General features: G+C 44.1%; 1 protein-coding gene across 2 annotated transcripts in view; it reads right to left on the reverse strand.

Annotated features, from left to right (window-relative positions):
• Nucleotides 1-6,338: 6,338 nt before the first annotated feature.
• SLC35D1 (solute carrier family 35 member D1) overlaps nt 6,339-16,983 on the reverse strand; it is a 29,383-nt gene continuing 18,738 nt past the window's right edge. Inside the window, exons 6-12 of one of the 2 annotated variants that reach the window (XM_073544741.1) lie at nt 16,456-16,524; nt 16,222-16,324; nt 15,256-15,348; nt 14,426-14,493; nt 12,587-12,665; nt 12,358-12,440; nt 6,339-9,046 (exon numbers count right to left, since the gene is read on the reverse strand). In XM_073544741.1, the coding sequence (XP_073400842.1) occupies nt 8,938-9,046; nt 12,358-12,440; nt 12,587-12,665; nt 14,426-14,493; nt 15,256-15,348; nt 16,222-16,324; nt 16,456-16,524 (604 nt within the window). In that variant the 3' untranslated portion in view covers nt 6,339-8,937. Of the gene's footprint in view, nt 9,047-10,241; nt 12,267-12,357; nt 12,441-12,586; nt 12,666-14,425; nt 14,494-15,255; nt 15,349-16,221; nt 16,325-16,455; nt 16,525-16,983 lie in introns of those variants that run through there. The other variant, XM_073544742.1, reaches the window with a different exon arrangement.

The raw sequence follows: 16,983 nt of genomic DNA on the forward strand, positions 1-16,983 counted from the left end.
TCTTGTATACCTCCGCCATCGCCAAGAGTCTGAGTCCCTCCCTGGTGATTGACATATGCCACCGCCGTGGCATTGTCCCTCTGAACTTGGATTGGCAGACTCCTGAGAAGCCTTTCCCAGTGACAGAGGAACAGAATGGCCCTTATCTCAAGGACATTGATCGGCAGAGAGGATTCCTCTGCCGACCAACATCCGTGGACAGTCTGATGGTGGAAGACCACACCCCACACTGGCGTCCGTCAAGAGCACTTGGCAGTGAACGGGAAGAAAGGACCAACCCTTGAAGATGAGAGGGGATGACAGCCACCAATTGAGAGATCGTTTGACTCGGGAAGGAAGCCAAAAAGGGTGGAACAGAGAGAGAACAGACTTGTTCTACTGAGATAGGATGGCCTGCTGAAGTGGTCTTGAATGGAATTGCGCAAATGGAATTGCTTCCGACGCTACCGCCATCCTTCCCAGGACTGCCATGGCTGAGGGCTCTGCAGAGATCAAACCCCCTGTTGGATGATTGCTCTCTTCTCTTTGGAAAGATAGCACCTCGTTTTTTCTAGGCATGCTGCTATTCAACACCCAGCCGACAAGGGACTGAGTCGGGACAAGGCAGGACTTTGCTCTGTTGACTATCCATCCCGGACAGGGTGTCTAGAACGATGTCCAAAATATATATAAACTTGGCACACACCAAAGGTTTCTGATGCAGAAAGGTGATTTTTAATTATACAACAGTACATACATACACAGACGTTTCGGTCTAGGACCTTCATCAATGTACGATATATTGTACTGTGAGATTCTTAGTGACTGGGCTTTGTGAGATAGACCAATCCTGTGAGGAGGCACATGAAGCCGTCCCACTGCGTGGTGATTTGTGGAGTGTGGACGCAGTATCCACCGCGAATCCCAAGTGGATCCACACTCCACAAATCACCACGCAGTGGGACGGCTTCATGTGCCTCCTCACAGGATTGGTCTATCTCACAAAGCCCAGTCACTAAGAATCTCACAGTACAATATATCGTACATTGATGAAGGTCCTAGACCGAAACGTCTGTGTATGTATGTACTGTTGTATAATTAAAAATCACCTTTCTGCATCAGAAACCTTTGGTGTGTGCCAAGTTTATATATATTTAGTTCACGGATTGGGATCCTACTTGGGCACCACCTACAATTCTCAGGGTTGTGCCAACGGTTTTGTTCTTAGAACGATGGCCAGACTTTCCTGGGCCTGAAGAAAAGACAGAGCCTTAATGAGGATGTCGTCGAGGTACGGGATAAGCAATAGGCCTCTGATGCACAACATGGCCATTAACGCTGCTATGATTTTTGTAAAAGCCCTGGGAGCGGTTGCAAGCCTGAACGGTAGGGTGATGAACTGACCATGGTCCTGCTGCATCGTGAAACACATGAATCTCTGATGTCCTGAGAGGATAGGGACATGGAGATAGGTGTCCTGGATGTCTATGTAGCACAGTAACTCCTCCATGGAAGCAATTACAGGTACTCCATCCTGAAGCGTCGCAGTCGGACCCTTTTGTTCAGTAGCTTTAGATCCAGGATGGGTCGAACTGTGCCGACCTCCTTCGGCACCACAAATGGGTTGGAATGAAAACCTGTGACGGGACGTTCTGGGACGGGCACAATGACCCTTGGAACCAGAGAAGCATCTCTTGGAGGACGGGATTCGAAGAATCGGATCTCAAGGCTGCAAAACGAAATCTCATTTGGATCCTGAGGATATCACCTCGCTGACCCATCCTTCATCGAGGGGAGTCAGACGTCTCTGAAAAACCAGACTGCCACCCAGCCTGGGTGATTTCCTGGAATCTTGAGATATGTCATGCACAGGAAGATCTGCCAGGTCTGGGCCTGGCAAATCTACCTTGCGCATTACGGGGATACCAGGAGGGGTGGGTTTAAAGGAAGCCCTTTTCCTATCCTGGTGAGCCTGCGGCCTCTCTTGGCGGGAAGAAACCTCTGCTGCAGAGGAACGTTGAAAGGGCCAAAAAAAGACAAAAAAATTATGCTTCGTAGGAGGCCGGCAAGGTTTGGACTGAGGAAGGGGGGACCTCGTCCCTCTGCTGGCCTCCATAATAATTTGGTCCAACTTGGAGCCAAATAGACGGGAACCCTGGAAAGGCATGTTAGTAAGGGACTTTTTTTTTAAGATAAATCCGCCTGCCAAATAGACTGTCAGATGGCTACAATATTGCTGGATGCCTGAGCTCTGCATGAAGTGCCGTACAGGGAGGCGGATACTATGTACTTCCCTTCAGAAATCTGGTCCGTGAGGTCGGCCACTTCCTCCAGTTGAGCTCCAGCAAGAACGCTCTGACTGAGTTGTTTAGCCCATGCAGCTATGGACTTTGACACCCTGGTGGTGGCAAAGGCTGGGCACAATGTAGATGCGGCCGCTTCAAAGGCAGACTTTGCAAAAGATTCCATTATTCTGTCATTGGGAGTCCTTGAGGGATGCTCCATTTGTAAGCGAGAAGACAGTGTTGGTGTAAAGTCTGGAAACTGGAGTGTCTATAGTTAGAGAAGCGGTCCAGTTTGCAGTGAGCTCAGGGGTGAAGGGTTTATACACTGCTCAAAAAATAAAGGGAACACTTAAACAACAGAATATAACTCCAAGTAAATCAAACTTCTGTGAAATCAAACTGTCCACTTAGGCATCAACACTGATTGACAATCAATTTCACATGCTTTTGTGCAAATGGAATAGACAATAGATGGAAATTCTTGGCAATTATCAAGACACCCTCAATAAAGGAGTGGTTCTGCAGGTGGGGACCACAGAACACATCTCAGCACTAATGCTCTCTGGCTGATGTTTTGGTCACTTTTGAATGTTGGTTGTGCTTTCACACTCGTGGTAGCATGAGACGAACTCTACATCCCACACAAGTGGCTCAGGTAGTGCAGCTCATCCAGGATGGCACGGCAATACGAGCTGTGGCAAGAAGGTTTGCGGTTTCTGTCAGCGTAGTATCCAGAGGCTGGAAGCGCTACCAGGAGACGTGGAGGGGGCCGTAGGAGGGCAAAAACCCAGCATCAGGACCGCTACCTCAGCCTTTGTGCAAGGAGGAACAGGAGCACTGCCGTAGCCCTGCAAAATTAACTCAGCAGACCACAAATGTGCATGCACAAACGGTAAGAAAGATTCCATGAGGATGGTCTGGATGCCTGACGTCCACAGATGGGGGTTGTGCTCACAGCCCAACACCATGCAGGACACTTGGCATTTTTCACAGATGAAAGCAGGTTCACACTGAGCACATGTGACAGAGTCTGGAGACATTGTGGAGAGCAATTTGCTGCCTGCAACATCCTTCAGCATGACCGGTTTGGCGGGGGGGGGTGTGGCATTTCTTTGGAGGGCCGCACAGCCCTCCATGTGCTCGCCAGAGGTAGCCTGACTGCCATTAGGTACCAAAATGAGATCCTCAGACCCCTTGTGAGACGATATGCTGGTGCGGTTGGCCCTGGGTTCCTCTTAATGCAGGACAGTGCCAGACCTCATGTGGCTGGAGTGTGTCAGCAAGCAGTTCATGCAAGATAAAGGCATTGAAGCTATGGACTGGCCCACTTGTTCCCCAGACCTGAATCTGACTGAGCACACCTGGGTCATCATGTCTCGCTCCATCCACCAATGTCACGTTGCATCACAGACTGTCCGGAAGTTGGCGGATGCTTTAGTCTAGGTCTAGGAGGAGATCCCTCATGACAACATCTGCTGACTCATCAGGAGCATGTCCAGGTATCGTAGGGAGGTCAAACAAGCACGTGGAGGACACACACACACACACACTACTGAGCATCATTTCCTTCTCTTGAGGCATTTCCACTGAAGTTGGATCAGCCTGTAGTTTGACTTTGAGTATCCTTCCAAATCCAGACCTCCATGGGATATTCATTTTGATTTACATTGATCATTTTTATGTTTTCAATGCATGCCACTATGTAATGAATAAAGCTTCGCAGCTGTGATATTTCATTCAGTGATATCTACGATGTGGTATTTTAGTGTTCCCTTTATTTTTGTTGAGCAGTGTAGAATGTCAAGGCGCTTCCCTTTTTGGAAGCATCTGGTTGGGTTCTCCCATTCCCTGGCAAGATCCTCCTCAGATTCTCTGTGGGGAAAAAGCCGGTTTTGACAGTCTAAACAAAACCGCCTTTTCTGCGGGTTCCATAGAGGTATCCTTAACTCCTTTACCCCCAAGGGTGGTTTGCATGTTAATGACAGGCCAATTTTTACAATTCTGACCACTGTCCCTTTATGAGGTAATAACTCTGGAACGCTTCAATGGATCCCGGTGCTTCTGACTATTGTTTTCTCGTGACATATTGTACTTCATGTTAGTGGTAAAGTTTATTTGATATGACTTGCGTTTATTTATGAGAAAAACAGAAGTTCGGCAAACTTTGAAAATGTCACAATTTTCTAACTTTGAATTTTCCTGCCCTTAAAACAGAGATATGTCACACAATAGTTAATAAATAACATTTCCCACATGTCTACTTTACATCAGCACAATTTTGGAACCAAAGTTTTTTTTTGTTTTTTTTGGGGGAAGCTAGGGTTGAAAGTTGACTAGCGATTTTCTCATTTTTATTTTAATTTAGGGATCATACCACATTTGAAGTCACTTTGATGGGTCTATATGATAGAAAATACCCAAAAGTGACACCATTCTAAAAACTGCACCCCTGAACGTGCTCAAAACCACATTCAAGAAGTTTATTAACCCTTCAGGTGCTTTTTTTTTTTTTTTTAATCATTCCAAAAATTCCTGTAATCAACTTTTTTCATAATTTTTTTTACTTCATATCCAATTTGTTTTATTTTACCAAGGGTAACAGGAGAAATTGGACCCCAAAAGCGCAGTTTGACTTTTCAATGCAAAACTGGCTGGAATTGAGATCGGACGCCATGTTGCATTTGGAGAGTCCCTGATGTGCCTAAACAGTGGCAACCCCCCACAAGTGACCCCATTTTGGAAAGTAGACCTTCTATGGAACTTATCTAGATGTGTGGTGAGCACTTTGAACCCCCAATTGCTTCACAGAAGTTTATAATGTAGAGCTGTAAAAGTAAAAAAAAATTTTTTTTCACAAAAAATGATCTTTTCGCCTCCAATTTTTTTAATTTACCCAAGGGTAACAGGAGAAATTGGACCCTACAAGTTGTTGTGCAATTTGTCCTGAGTATGCCGATACCCCATATGTGGGGGGGGAACCACCGTTTGGGCGCATGGCAGACCTCGGAAGCGAAGGTGCACCGTTTAACTTTTCAATGCAAAATTGGCTGGAATTGAGATCCATGCCATGTCATGTTTGGATAGCCCCTTATGTGCCTAAACAGTGGAAACCCCCCAATTCTAACTCCATCCCTAACCCCAATCCCAATCATAACCCTAACACACCCCTAAACCCTAACTTTAGCCCCAACCCTAACTGGAAAAAGGGAAAAATAAAAAAAATAAAAATTTCCAAACTAAGGGGGTGATAAAGGGGGGTTTGATTTAAAATCTATATATATAGGTTTATGTTTGTTAGCTGTCACAGGCTAAAAGATGCTTTTTATTGCAAAAAAGTTTTTGCTTCACCACATTTTGAGAGCTGTAATTTTTCCATATTTTGGCCCACAGAGTCACTCCCGTGAGTTCTTACTTTTTGCGGGACAAGTTGATGTTTTTATTAGTACCATTTTCTGGAACATGACATTTTTGGTCGCTTTTATTCTGATTGAGGTAGTATGGTGCCACCTGGTGTCGTGTATATGCAATGTACACATCCACCTAATGAGCTGAATGCTGGTGGTCGCACATGCTCAGTCACTTTCCCCACAACCAGCGCTCTGCCTGCTCATCAGGAAAGGAGCAGATTCTCTGCAGGACATGGCTTTTAAGAATCAATTGGAAGCAAAAAATGACAGGAGACAGAAGGTTTTTTTTTTGTTTTTTTTTTTATAAATTCATGTTTAAAATTATTTGATTGTACAAATACAAATGACAAAAAAAAAAATCAAACAGTATTGTACAGAAATAAGGCCTCGTACTCCATGGTCGTAAGAACTTATACAGTCCAGACTGACCTAAAACCATGTACAAAGTAACAGACAAACGCATCATAGAAATGCTCCACTGGCAGTAACACTCAGAAGACTGCCCCCTGCAGGCTGGTTAGAAATGCAATGTAAATGGATTATTTGCCTGCAGTCAGAGGCAGCCGTCCCATGAGCAAAACCACTGTGCGATCACTAGGTCTAGTGAAGACTGGCACAGTTCTCTGCGACAGCGGTGGCCAATATGACCCCTTATATAAAAACAGTCACAGAGAGGGAAATACTTCATTCATACAGCTGGGTGCAGGCACGCTCATAGAGCCACAACGCCTGCAGAAACGTGACCACTAGGCATCGAACACGGATTCTCAAAAGTTACTCTATCTTGCCATCATAATCAATAACTCCTAGAAACCACAACTGCACTTTTTTGGGGTTTTGTTCTCACGGCACCTGTGCCACTTACTCTCCGGGAACATTCCACATTCCATTATGGAATTTATTTTTTTTTTGTCATGTGACAAGTGGGTGTGGCCAACTATTAAGGATTAAGACATTAAATGAGACTGTGTACAGTTCAGAGTCAATCACTGACGGGACAGCATCAACATAAATCCACAGTGCAAGAGAGACGGTAATATCCCTTTGAGAACCCTGCTCGACGCCAACGTTAGCAGCGAAAACTGGACTTTTCTTCATAGAAAAATAAGGGCCAATCCAAAGTGACCAAACTTTGTTCACCACCACCAATATGTCAAAGGGACATCATGGCGTACGTAGCTCATGATGTTTAAGAATATGGACATCCTGTTTATTTTCTCTCCCACTCTTAAATGCATGTATTTTTGGCTGCTGTAGCCTTTGTGGTACCCTGTCTATTGTTGGCTACAGAATGAGTTAACTGAGAATCTGTCAGTGAACTTGTTCTGACAGGAGAATTTAACACTTATCTCCCTTCCTCTCAGCTGATTTTTTGGCCACAAAGTTTAGCTCAACTTTCAAGTGGTTGCAAATTAGCAAAGGAGCTCACAAGAAGATAGATAAGGGTCTATTAACACTCCCTTTAGAAAGAGCTCACCGACTATTACTCAGAAGGGTTGTCTTGAGGCAGGAGATAATTGATTCACAGAACCCTCACATCACTATCCCATGACAGAACACCTGCGAGCCATGTACTACCTTCTTGCATCCCTGATGCCTCTTCTGACTTGTGAACCTGACGTGTAATCATTGTGGCGTCATGCACACATGGCCTTGCGTCGGGATTACTAATCAGAAGAGACGTCAAGAATGCCGGTAGGTAGGAGAGTCACAGGGTTCCCATTGGGGGCCAAGGACTACTGACATGGCTGCTAGACCTGGGTCCTGCCATCAATTGTCTCATCTTGTTAAATGGGTAAAATTGCAACTAAACTTTATCAAAAGTTCTAGCAAAAAAAAAAAAAATGAGTAACTTGAAATTTACCTCTTATTAAAAGTCATCTCTGTTCAAGAAAAGAGATCTTTAATTTTACTGTTTAACGGTCATTACCTAGTTTACCAGCCACCTCTGCGGTCTATTAAAAGCTGGTCATATCCTAGATAAGGGGCATGGACTTGCAAAAGCTGCTCTGAGGCTGGAGGGATCACTGCCTCCGATGCTGTAGTTACCGCCGCTTGCAGCTGGGAGTGCGCACAGTTCAGGTAAGTGGCGCTGCAATGCCATTGGGTCTAAACCATCACTATTCAGGAACGAAGAAAGGCAGGGGAACGGTGCGCTCCCGATCACCCCTTTAACTCATTCTGCAATAGACAGCGTGAACCAGAGGCTACAGAAGGCAAACAGTGATACATTTTTAGAGACCTGAAGATGATGTCCATATCTTTTAAACGCTGTTTACACCTGCACCCACAAAGAAATGCAAGTTTCCTCTGAATTAGAGATCAACAAATCAGACGTACTAGTGACTAGTCAGCTCAGGGGTCGCACCTAATGGGGACTTCTGAAATCTGTGCCCTCGGGACAGACAAGCTGACAGATTTTTAGTAAGAGTCGAATTCTGGGACGATCAGAGTCTACAAGCGGACCCTACATAATCCTCAGTGTAGTCCATACTAATGACCACACCGGCATGCGTTACATACATACACACAAGCGTTTACGGCGATTGCTTCCACGTTGGCATCAGGTTGGTGCCACCAATTAAATGTTCATTCTGGTTGGTTGAGAATTACACATCGTTCCCAGAGTACAGCTCACATGCCACATAGGGCATGAGACCTTTTCTAAATATGCACAGACAGAATTTGATTTGTCACCACGAGCGCCATCCATCCTGGCTGACAGGATAGCATGCCAACACTTGCAGCAGCCCCCCTCAATCAGAGGCATTTAATGGGTGCAGATGTACCAGGATCTCTGATGATCCACAAGATCACAGCTTGAAATAAAATAAAAATAATTGCAATGTATCATGAAGCATTTGCTACATTGTGTCAAACTTTGTCCCTCCAGATTAGGACATTAAAACGTATCAGATCAGTCGGCTGCAACCATTCAGTCAACCTAAAAACATGGCTGCCCCAATGTGAATCTGTCCCCATAATAAGATGATAAAAATGTAGTTGAGGTGAGGACACTGGCCAGTACTGTCCTGTGGGATAAAATATACTGACTGGTCCGTGTTGTAAAAAAATACTTATTTTTCAGTTCGTAAATTAAATACAAGGTCTTGATTTAAAAAAAAAAAAAAAAGTTCTATTTAAAATCTATAAAAAGGCATCTTTTCAATTAGAACGATTGTGCAAATTAGCAATAGCTGTGCGCATGAGCTCACGTCTGACATGCGGTGCCCATGATGGAGGCAGAGCGGACCCGGCTGAGGTGCTCACACTGCGATCTTCCCCTTGTTGTCCAGTTTACTGATAGACTCTGACTGTTTGCTCATGTGTTCTTCTGTGAAGGTGATGTAGGAGTACACCAGACTGCCGGCAATACTGGAGAGGAGGGAAAATGAGACAATAAGCCATTATCACGATCAATAATGGGTCACATACTATATATACACACACGCGCGCCTTATAATATGCAGGGCAAGACAATATGATGTTCAACAACACTATGGTAAAAAGTCACTCATCTGTCAAGAGGCAACTGATGCTACAGCACCTGAAAACTAAAGCTGGACGTCCATACAGAAAGCCGGAGGGCAATTACATCTATCCTCATACGTGGTAGATATCCTGCACCCCATACACACAGATTAGATATCCTGCACCCAGGGCTGTGGAGTCGTTGCTCATTTTGGTCGAGTCGGAATAAAATGGACCGACTCCTAAAATATATAATAAATTGGGTACAGTATTTCAATGCAGAATGTGCTGAATATTTTTTTCATAGGAGTTTGGGAAAGTTATGAAATGTCCTATAAATGGCTGTTCTATTCCTGATCTAAGGCTACATTCACACAAGAACAGGTTCTTGCTATTGTAACGGACAATGCTTCAAACATAAGTACAATTACACTGATGAATGAGAGTAATGAACAACAGCTAGAAGAAAATTTAGGATTCAGTATGTTTGAGATGGAAGGCCACAGTGCTGTTCATGTAACTGAGGAACAAACATATAACAGAAGAACAGCAAAATTATACTGTAGAAATAGATGATCTTGATGAAGGTGCTTCAAAACACTTTCATATTCATCACATGCGCTGTGTTGTGCACACGCTGCAGCTGGCAATAAGAGATAATGCCCCGTTACACGTAACAATGTCCTAGCGATCCCACCAACGATCCAACGTGGATGGGATCGCTGGGACATCGTTAGACAGCCCCTCCAGCGATCAGGACCAGCGAGCAAGCTGGTTTCCAATGTAAACAGCGGGTATCTAAGAGCCGTGCGGCTCTTAGTTACCCACTGTTTAACCTGGAAACCAGCATCGCTGGTCTCTCGCTGCCACACGCAGTGATGCGCGCTAGCCAGTGGGAGACCAACGATCAATGGCCCAGGACGATGGAGCACGATCAGCAATACCCGGCGGGGGGGGGGGGGGGTCGGTCGCTGATCCCAGTCACACACAGCGATATTGCTGTGTGTGACGGGGCCTATAGTCTGCAAGAGGGACATGCTGGAGATCTGATTGGAAAAGTGAGGAAATTTGTTATTGCCTCCAGAACCCCTAAAATTGATTCCATCTTGAAGAGACATGCTGGGAAAGGGGCAATTGTCGATCAAGCCACTCGGTAGGGCAGCACTTATTTAATGATTGAGCGATTGCTTGAACTACAACCTTTTCTTATAGATATGACAAACCCTCAGGTAACCCTAAATGAAGGTCAATGGACACAGGTGGCTGAATTGAAGGAATTGCTTAATCACCCATTTACCGTGACTAAAAAATTACAAGCTGAGGATTTAACTCCTGGCATTTTCATAAGGGAGTGGAAGAACTTGCTATTTTTCCTGTCCCAAGGAGGAGGTTTAATCGCAGATGGCATTTCTGCTTCAATGAAACGGAGAGAGACACAGCTATTGGAAAATAAAATTTTTCTGGCAGCTGTTTATGTGGACCCAAGTCATCATCTACTGCTTGATGATCAACAGCTTACTAAAGGAAAAGAAGCTCTGACTGAGGTAGCAGTTAGGATGTGTGGCCTACTGGAGGACTGCCAGGCGCAAGAGGACTCGGGTCCTGACAGCGCTACTGCTGCCATATCTTCATCCTCATCAGATGAGGAGTTTGACTTTGACAAGTATTTGGCTGACAAGGAGCAGGCAAATCGTTGCCGCAAGGAAAAAGATTTCACTCCGTCTCCTATAACAGCAGATTGACCATATTTCAGCAAAATGTTTCACTTGCTCTCAAATAGAAAAATTCAACCGTTCATCAAAACTGACTGTGCAGGAGGCAATTCGTTTATACCCAGAAATTGTTAGATGTTGCCCATGTGGTTACGGCTTTGCCTCCAACCCAAGTTACTGTTGAGAGGTTGTTCTCTGGCCTTAAAATTATTAGGTCAGGTGTGAGGTCATCTATGAAGGAGGATCTGATGGAGGTAATTCTATTTCTTAGAGCAAGTTCATAGAGTGCACAAATGTTATTTTGTATGTTTTTGTTGAAAATTGTTTTTTGCCACTTACATAGTGAGATATATATATATATATATATATATATATATATATATATATATATATATATATATATATATTTGATATTACATATTTACAATTTATTACAGTTTGTGTTCTAAAGTTGTATTCCAATAAATATATTATGTTCTATCTAAATATCTTGATTATTGTATCATAAAAATGATTAAATGTCTGATGCTCACATTGTACTACAATAAATTTTTCACTTAAATATAAGCAATATGTGTGGGAGTCGTGGAGTTGGTGTAAGGGAAATTGAGGAGTCACAGTCGAAGGTTTGGCTTACAGACTCCACAGCCCTGCCTGAACCCCATACACACAGATTAGATATCCTGCACCGCCCCCGTTAAAGGGTTATTCTCAAGCTTGGAAGCTATTGCCATTCATGCGATAGGGGATAACTTCCCGATCTCTGTACGTCCAACCACTGGGACCTCACAACTCTGAACAGCCAATTTTTTATGGTTCACTAGTCAATTATACACATGGATGCTCCATTCATCCTCAGAGGCACGGCCAGAGATACTGAGTGCAACAGTCAGCTGGTCCTCAGGGCTCCCCATAAGAATGACTGTAGCATTCAGAGCCCTGGTTCTCGGAATCGGGAGGGGAGGGGGGGGGGTCAAAGCGGCTGGTAACCCAGAAATCAAAGTTATACCCTATTCTAGGAATAATGAAGAACTCCCAAACTTAATACTAGTCCTTGAAAAGATGCGGGGGGGGGGGGGGGGGAGACAGGAGGTCAGAGATTACGATGGTAGGAAATTATTGATTTTTTTTTTTATGTTTTGCTATAGTTGAACACTTTTTTTTTCCTTTTTTGTGTGTTGCCTTAGCCAAAAAAACATTATCAACATTTTTTTTTTAAAAAAAATTGGAACTTTTTGACATTGATGCCAATGAGGGGGTTACACAGGAAGGCTGAGCGTGGTCTCCGATCCCGGCTGTTACAGTACAGTATGGCGCGCACCAATCCTGTGCTGGATATTTACTGCTCACCTCACCGACTCCGGTGTAGAAAATTCTAGCAAATGTCTACGTCTCCAAAGAACATTAGAAAACTAAATTAGCACAGGAAAGAAAAGGAGCGAGGAAGAGATAAGAGATTCTGTATGTACAAATCCTAGGAGAACACGACACTTTCTTCCGTACCTGATATTTAACCCCAAGAAGTTCGCCCAAGAGAAGATGTAATCTCCACCGAAGAACATTCCAATGTAAGTGATCAGGATATTCTGGAAGGGGGGGGGGGGGGGGGGAAGAAAAAAAAAAAAAAAAAAAAGAGAGGAATTTAATTTCCAGGAAGCATCTTATTACAGCAGGCGACACATAACTGGGACCATTTATAAAGCAAAGAACAGAAAGGAAAAATCTCACTCACTTTGATGCATCCTACTATTGTCGTCGTCAGGGCAGAATTATAATGTGTGCACAAGACTGTGGAATACATCAGGATAAACCTGGAAATAAAACAAGTAGATCGTGAGCTGGGAAATCAACTGGGTAAAATGAAATACATGTAGTTGCCATCAGCAGCCAGCAGATGGGGCTATATGATGTGCATTATAAAGTGCACATTTTGCAAGAAATCTGCTGTGTGTGAACAAACCAAAATCTGCGAAGATGACGCAAATGATGAAAATGCAACTTTGTAGCCGCTTTTATTACAAGTGTGCATTGTACCGTTTCTTTTGTAACCCAACCAGTTTCTTTTTTTCCTCACATGTGAAAAACTCCAGGGGGGAATTTTTAATATGCTGGACTCATTTTTGATCTTACAATATTCATTGCATGTTATTTTTTTTTTTTCCCTTGGCTTCTCACCCCATTAAATTGTAAAATATGTAAAAGACGCCGATGACACCCGTGTGTTTCCAGGGGTTTTTTTTGGTTGTTTTTATTACCACGTCACCATTGACTTAGGCTAGTTTCACATTGCGCTTTTGAGCGCAGTGGCGGCCTGCGCACCGCCGCCGCTAAGCCCCGCCCCCTGCAGTGCCTCCGCTGGTAGCTCCGCCTACCGGCGCATGACGCTGCATGCGTCCCCTATCTTTATCACTGGGGGCGCAGGCCGTGCGCAGTATGCGTTTGGCGGCGCATGCGTCCTTTTCACGGTACGCCGAGCGCAACCAAACTGCAGCAGGTTGCGTTTGGCGCACCGTGAAAAGGACGCATGCGCCGCCAAACGCATACTGCGCACGGCCTGCGCCCCCAGTGATAAAGATAGGGAACGCAGGATGCATGCAGCGCCATGCACCGGTAGGCGGAGCTTAGCGGCAGGGGGCGGGGCTTAGTGGCGCCGTGCGCAGGCAGTCACTGCCCTCAAAAGTGCAAATGTGAAACTAGCCTTACATTGGCAAGTTTAATCTGAATTAAAGTTGGACATTTATTTTGTGGACAATTGGTCTTTGAAAAGGAACATTGATCATAATGGGTCTGATCAATCTGAAAAAAAGATCTAAGAAAGAATGTACCAAAAGAAACCTGATGTATGAATGAGCTCCTTGCAAGGGCATGCCCAAGGTTAGACCAACACTGGGGACAGCGGAGGCTATTACCATAGAATAGGAAAAACGTATATGAGAAATGTGTATCCATATGGGGGGCACACCTCCACATTTGCTTGTTGTCTTTCATTCCACACACCCCCCCCCCCCCCCCCAAAAAAAAAAAAAAGCAAAAACCCACCAAGAAATACAATTCAATTTTCTCTAAAATTGGTTCTTGTAGCATTTCCTAGAACGGCTTCATTGAAGGGTTTGCCCAATAAATATAGGACTCACATAGCAGGCGATTTATGCATGATCAACGGTGCCCCCATGATTGTGGAAAAAGGGGTCCTAAAAAGTCTCCTGTCAATAGAGCGATACTGAGCATGTGCAAGCTCTGCGCCATTCATTGTCTATAGGAGTGGTAACACATGCCCGTGCAAGCTCTGCTCCATTCATTGTCTATAGGAGTGGTAACACACCTGCCCGCTACCTCTACATCACATGGGATTTTGGACCCCTATAGCCAGGATCGGTAGGGACCTCAATGAAATAATGAATAAAAAACAAATTACAAAACCAGAAATCCTTTAACAAGTGGTGAGTTGTAATATTGTTGAATGTAAACCAAAACCTGCAACTGCTCTGATCGTTTCCAGACTTATCCTGACAGGAAAACCAATGTCTATCACCCATCCCATACTTACATGATAATAGAGCTGCGGACTTACCCCATCACACAGGAGAGTGTAAACTGGAAGACAAAGATGGGATCACTCCAGTCTTCATATTCCACGGCCTGCGGGAATAGACACAGATGTCAGTACAGGATTACAGGTCCCACAGAGTCCTACAAAGAAAAGTATCCGGACTTGCTCCCCCAGCCCCGCCGCCGACCAGCCCCCGCCCCTGATCCCCTAATCGCAGTCAGCACCTCTGCCACTGGGCAATGGTCACCGGCCGTTTGCAGGGTTAGTCTAAAACTGCGATTATTAGGACTTGGGCCAAGACTTCCTAGCAATATTCCTGCATGGAGATCCCAATATATTCTGAGCGCTACATAACTACAAACACAACATAAATCATTCTGTGACAGGAGGAGCGTTAATTACATTTGTGGCCGTTTTCATTCCGGAGCAGATCGGCCGAGCGGAGCAGTTTGGGGGGCATTTTCCCTTCAGACAGAAGACCATTGTTCTGCAGCCTGTGCGTCCCCCGCTAGCGGCAGATACACAGCGACTGTATACGGCACAGACCCCACACCCTCTGACCCTGAAACACAAAGCCGCCATTCTCCAGCAGCTACACTTAAAACAAGCAGGAGCTGGAGAGGAAATGTCAGAAGCAGAAGAGACATGTTCTGCATCTTCCCTGCATTTATAATGGCCGCCGGGCAATAGGTTGTGAGAATCGATGACTTGTAGGGAGGAAAAGGCAGGAAGATACAATTTATTATTTTCTCTTCCTGCAGATCCCAATAGAGGAATGAGAAAACATTTCCTACAGACAGTAGTTAGGATTAAGGTTTATTGCCCCCCCCCCCCCCCCCCCCCCGTCTTACCCTCTGGATGTCGCCAGTCATATATGCAATCACCAGTGTTGGTGCAATCATGAATAATGCATTGTAGTACAGGAGACCGTACTTTCCAAGTTCCTGAAACGCCAAAAACAACAAAAAAAAAAAAACATTCAAAATAAAATACTAGCTGCACAATAATATGCAAATTGCCTCTTCAGAGAAAAAGAGGACTTGAACTCTATAGCGCCACCTGTTGGTAGTAGCGATCCTACAAGTCACAATCAACCCTTTGTAATATGACTTAAGTTGCAAAATATTAATTCCCAGAGGTATTAGCATGCAGATCTACAGTAAGCAAGTTCTTATTCAATTTTGGGGAGTGGTTGCTTACATGAGTGAATGGGGCAACTGGAGCAAGGGGGGGTCACACTCCGTATAACTTCAAATCTGCAGCGGAATCCGGACTTGCTACAAGCAGATTTTACAGCAGATTTGGTGCAAGTTTCGCCCTTTTCTCTGCAAAAGGTAAAATCTGCAATCAATGAAGACAGATCTTCCCATTACTTAGATAGTAGTTGGTGTTTATAATATTCTATGGAGGAGGAGGAGGAAGCTAGAGGCAGGCAGATTCTGCTGCAGGTTCCATAGAACTCTATGAGCACCAACAGTCGATTCTCAGTAATGGGAAAGTCTGTGTTGACTGAAGACAGATTTTTCCTGTGAATTGTGTGTTTAGAGAATGAACAATCAGAACTGGAGGAGAGAAGCAGATTTCTCTGATAAAATATTTTGCAAAATTTCAGATTTTCGTGTGTGCTATTGATTAATGAAAAAAAAAAAAAAAAATTTAAAATGAACAATGCTCTTTCCAAGCATTTCAAAGAGTGCAAAAAATACAGTAAAAGGTTAATCGTGACGAATATCATCCCCGAGCTGCTGCGATGAGCACGATGTTGTGTGAGACAGCCACATTTATTTGCATTTCTTATATTACCGCCGACCACTCACCTTAGAATCTAACTTCTGCTTCACATATGCACCATTGGCCGCCGTCAGGACATCATTGATCAGGATAAATATGTAACCTTCAAGGTCAAACGCGAGATCAGAACTATTTGGAAAGTGGAAAAAACAAAAAAAAACAAATAAATTGTACAAAATTAGTTTTAATATGCAAGGTCCTTCGTTATGGTTTCATTTCTAAGAGTTCCCCTTTATAATCTTACTGGTAATAAATAATACCTGGCAGCTATGAAGGCGCCGATTATCATAGCAAATACTGTCATCTGAATGCTGCGAGAAAACTTTTTCCTGTGGAAATAACCAAAGAAAAGTTATGTGAAAATCATAGTTTTATAATACTTGGCTGACCGTAAATTTAGGAGAGCGGCAACGTAAAACATTTCCGGTACGATCTATACAAATAAATTCATCCTTAAAGTATTATATCGGATCGTTCATGACCTCTGATAATTTCCCCACGTACACCACAGGAGGCGCTATTCTATGCCAAAGTTTTACACTTGTGCACCAGAGCGGAGAACCTAGGTGTTGGCTCTGCCGCATATGCAGGTGCTAGACTTTACTCAGTGCGGTGATAACGTAGAAGACGTCGTCCGTGCCAGAGGTGGGAGGGCGGCTTTACAAGACAGATTTGGGCACATTGAATCGTGTGAAAACGGCATGGGACAAATGTCGACTTTTTTTGTGGTGCTATCAGAGTGAAATAAAAGACTTGTTAGGAAGAAACAGATTAAAATGGTAATTAAA

Source organism: Dendrobates tinctorius, unplaced genomic scaffold, assembly GCF_039654945.1.
Source record: "Dendrobates tinctorius isolate UK_male_01 unplaced genomic scaffold, ASM3965494v1 ptg000138l, whole genome shotgun sequence".
NCBI lineage: Eukaryota > Metazoa > Chordata > Amphibia > Anura > Dendrobatidae > Dendrobates > Dendrobates tinctorius.